Source organism: Pollachius pollachius, assembly GCF_949987615.1.
Source record: "Pollachius pollachius genome assembly, chromosome: 11".
Lineage (NCBI taxonomy): Eukaryota > Metazoa > Chordata > Actinopteri > Gadiformes > Gadidae > Pollachius > Pollachius pollachius.
The window spans coordinates 3,079,336-3,083,650 of record NC_136944.1 but is presented as its reverse complement, the minus strand read 5'-3'; the positions used below and the strand labels follow the sequence as shown (position 1 = coordinate 3,083,650).

The 4,315-nt window shown below is 53.4% G+C and overlaps 1 protein-coding gene across 1 annotated transcript in view; it reads right to left on the bottom strand.

Moving 5' to 3' along the window:
* LOC307082623 (ubiquitin carboxyl-terminal hydrolase 43-like) overlaps window positions 1–3,715 on the bottom strand; it is a gene marked incomplete at both ends in the record, with an annotated part of 66,899 nt that extends 63,184 nt beyond the window's left edge. Inside the window, 2 exon segments of the mRNA XM_079746247.1 lie at window positions 3,076–3,390; window positions 3,392–3,715. Of these exon segments, the coding sequence (XP_079602373.1) occupies window positions 3,076–3,390; window positions 3,392–3,715 (639 nt within the window).
* Window positions 3,716–4,315: the final 600 nt, after the last annotated feature.

The following is a 4,315-nucleotide window of genomic DNA, read 5'->3' as shown; positions in this document are numbered from 1 at the left end:
AGAGGGGTAGAGGGGAGAGAGAGAGAGAGACAGAGAGGGGGTAGAGGGGGAGAGAGGGGGGAGCCTCTGTGGGCACATTAAATTTGATTCAAACTAGTCCAACCACCATGGCAGAAGGTCTTTACCCTCGGGCACGGTGGGTGAAAACATATTACCTCATCGTCTCAGAAGGTATAAACTACCTGTCGCTGAAACAGATGAATTACATTATTACATATTACTCCCTTCAGCGGCAACACAATACTTCATCTTTTGATTCAATGTGCTTCAGTCAGTACAGAGTTTGTGTACAACATAACAGTGAAACTCCATAAAAGTGCTTTACTATATATATTCACAGGCCTGAGCCAGAGGCCTGAAGCCTCAATCAGCACACTAAGTGATGGAGAAGTGATATTAATATTGGTCATGGATGTTTTTTGAGAAGCCAGTGGAGACGTGAGCGATGGTTTGATCACCCTGACCGGTACTGGCCTTAATGCAGTTCATCTTTACTTTATAACCCAGCAATATCCTGGGACCGCATATGGTTTTCAGAGCCACAGGGAGGGGACCCTGATATAGAGAGGACCCTGATACAGAGAGGGGTGTGGGGATCCTGATATAGACCCTGATACAGAGAGGGTTTGGGGACCCTGATACAGAGAGGGTGTGGGGACCCTGATACACAGAGGGTTTGGGGACCCTGATATAGAACCTGATACAGAGAGGCGGTGGGGGACCCTGATATAGACCCTGATACAGAGAGGGTTTGGGGACCCTGATACAGGGAGGGTGTGGGGCCCTGATATAGACCCCTGATACAGAGAGGGTGTGGGGACCCTGATACACAGAGGGTGTGGGGACCCTGATATAGACCCTGATACAGAGAGGGTGTGGGGACCCTGATATAGACCCTGATACAGAGAGGGTGTGGGGGACACTGATACAGAGAGGGTGTGGGGACACTGATACAGAGAGGGTTTGGGGACCCTGATACACAGAGGGTTTGGGGACCCTGATATAGACCCTGATACAGAGAGGGTGTGGGGACCCTGATATAGACCCTGATACAGAGAGGGTTTGGGGACCCTGATACAGAGAGGGTGTGGGGACCCTGATACACAGAGGGTTTGGGGACCCTGATATAGAACCTGATACAGAGAGGCGGTGGGGACCCTGATATAGACCCTGATACAGAGAGGGTTTGGGGACCCTGATATAGACCCTGATACAGAGAGGGTGTGGGGACCCTGATACAGAGAGGGTGTGGGGACCCTGATACACAGAGGGTGTGGGGACCCTGATATAGACCCTGATACAGAGAGGGTGTGGGGACCCTGATATAGACCCTGATACAGAGAGGGTGTGGGGACACTGATACAGAGAGGGTGTGGGGACACTGATACAGAGAGGGTGTGGGGACCCTGATACACAGAGGGTTTGGGGACCCTGATATAGACCCTGATACAGAGAGGGTGTGGGGACCCTGATATAGACCCTGATACAGAGAGGGTTTGGGGACCCTGATACAGAGAGGGTGTGGGGACCCTGATATAGACCCTGATACAGAGAGGGTGTGGGGACCCTGATACAGAGAGGGTGTGGGGACCCTGATACACAGAGGGTGTGGGGACCCTGATATAGACCCTGATACAGAGAGGGTGTGGGGGACCCTGATATAGACCCTGATACAGAGAGGGTGTGGGGACCCTGATATAGACCCTGATACAGAGAGGGTGTGGGGACCCTGATACACAGAGGGTGTGGGGCCCCTGATATAGACCCTGATACAGAGAGGGGTGTGGGGGACCCTGATATAGACCCTGATACAGAGAAGGTGTGGGGACACTGATACAGAGAGGGTGTGGGGACCCTGATACACAGAGGGTGTGGGGACCCTGATATAGACCCTGATACAGAGAGGGTGTGGGGACCCTGATACAGAGAGGGTGTGGGGACCCTGATATAGACCCTGATACAGAGAGGGTGTGGGGACCCTGATATAGACCCTGATACAGAGAAGGTTTGGGGACCCTGATACAGAGTGGGTGTGGGGACCCTGATATAGACCCTTATACAGGGAGGGTTTGGGGACCCTGATACAGAGAGGGTGTGGGGACCCTGATACACAGAGGGTGTGGGGACCCTGATATAGACCCTGATACAGAGAGGGTTTGGGTACTCCCTGTGAAGCGAGGTGCAGTTTGAGGTCTCTGGGTGAGTTATGCCTCCCGTTGTATACAACCTGCACTGATTCTTCCGTTATCGCACTTTCTCAGCATCCTGGGATTATTGTCCGCTCTGCAGTTCGTGTTACCCCCTAATTATACACAGGGGGTAGGCACAAGCTACACCGGCTCTTTAGAGGGACCAGGACGCACTAAAGAGTACAATTACACCTTGGAACTGCACTAACATCCACTTATATGAATACATATAATAATACCGTATATCATTCATTTGTCATGTCGTCTGTGTGTGTGTGTCGGCTGGCACACACACACACACACACACACACACACACACACGCACGCACACACACACACACACACACACACACACACACACACACACACACACACACACACACACACACACACACACACACACACACGCACACGCACACACACACAAACTCTCATGTGCGGTTCGGTTTCATGACTGTGAAAGCAGAATTTTTTTACAACCACAACATAGTTCAGAAGAAAGAGGATAGTTCAGTCTTGCATGTGGAGATATTACATAAACACTCTGTAAGCTCCGGGACATAAAACGCAACGCAAAACTATTTGTCAGCAGTTGTGATTGAAGAGACAATAAGAGAAGATCACTTTAAGAAGGTTTTTTGTGAGCCACTTGTATGACAAAACAAAAAAAAAGATGATTAATTAATAACCAGTGAAAGGCGCAAGTCTTTACGCAGCGAGATATGAACCTCTGAACTAAACACCGTCAGAATTCTGATCGAGACCACGTCCCATCCACCAGACCGACCAAACCCGTCAGACCCACCAGACCCTTCAGATCCACCAGACCCTTCAGACCCGTCAGACCCCCCAAACCCTTCAGACCCCCCAGACCCACCAGACCCACCTTGAAGCCCACGGACAGCTGCGGGGTGTAGTCGAGGGTCCAGAGCGCGCGGACCAGCAGCGCCAGGTGCTCAGTCACCTCCCCGGTCCCGGTCCCCTCCTGACCCCCCGGCCCGTCCCCCAGCCCCCCAGGACCCAGGTCCGTCTTGTACCGCTCCAGGCCCAGGTACTCGGCCAGCAGGTCGGTGTTGCTCAGGCACTGGACGACGGCGTTCATGAAGCAGGTGTTCCCGTGGTTCTTCAGCCCCAGGACCCCGGGTGTCTGGTCCCCGTAGTACCAGACCAGCTTCTCCCGCCCCGAGGACCGGTGGGACCCACGAGGTGGCGGTCGTGGTGGTGGTGCAGGTTTTCTTGAGGAGCTGGTCCCCCGGCCCCCCCGGTGGGTCCTCCTCCCTCAACATCTTCCCGGAGTTGGCCAGGAGGGTGCAGGGGGTCCCGTCCCGGAACCCCCCGTCATCATCCTCCGTCTCCCGCCTCCCGTCGTCCATGTCTCCTCCAAAGTGCGATAAAGTTCCCAAAGTTCTCATGATCTTGTTCATGAAGCCCCCGACGAACCGGAACGACCTCCTCCGGAACAGCTTCCCGTTCTTAGAGCTCTTCTCCCGACGCGCTCCCGGCTTCCCTCGGACCCCCTTCTCCATGTCCGTCCGTCCTGTGGTCCCCTCCCGGGTCCGGATGACTAGAGTCCGCTAATAAGAAGAACCATCCAAAGAATCGTTCGCTCTAAGGCGCCGAGGTTTCACTACTGCTCCGTCCGTAACACGTACCATGGCAGCGGTGAGCAAGGTGCTAGCCGAAAGCGTCGGAGATCACAGTCCGGTACATTCCGCTACTTACTCTCGGATTCATTAACTCCCGGTGCCAGCCCGTGTCACCGACCAGCCCCCCCGTGACGCGCCGTCCGCTCCGAGGCGCGCCGCTGCATGCGTGAACGCGCTTCCCCCAGTGGGCTCCCACTGCACTTCGCACTGGAAGATAAAAGCTTCGTACTGGGACTGGACTCGCCCCTTCATCTAGTTGTCTCTACACCATTCAATGAATAACGTCCTTCCAAATACACACAGAAAATGAAAATCACCCAAAATGCAAATGTTACTCGTTAAACTCAGAGTAAAACTTTTCCGTGGAAATAGTTTTATTTTGTGAAAAAAAAAATTCTCTCGGACTTCACCATTAGGCAGAGATATTTCAGCAGAAAGGCTGATCAGAGCTGCCCTGGTGAGACACCCCCTGGTAGTCCA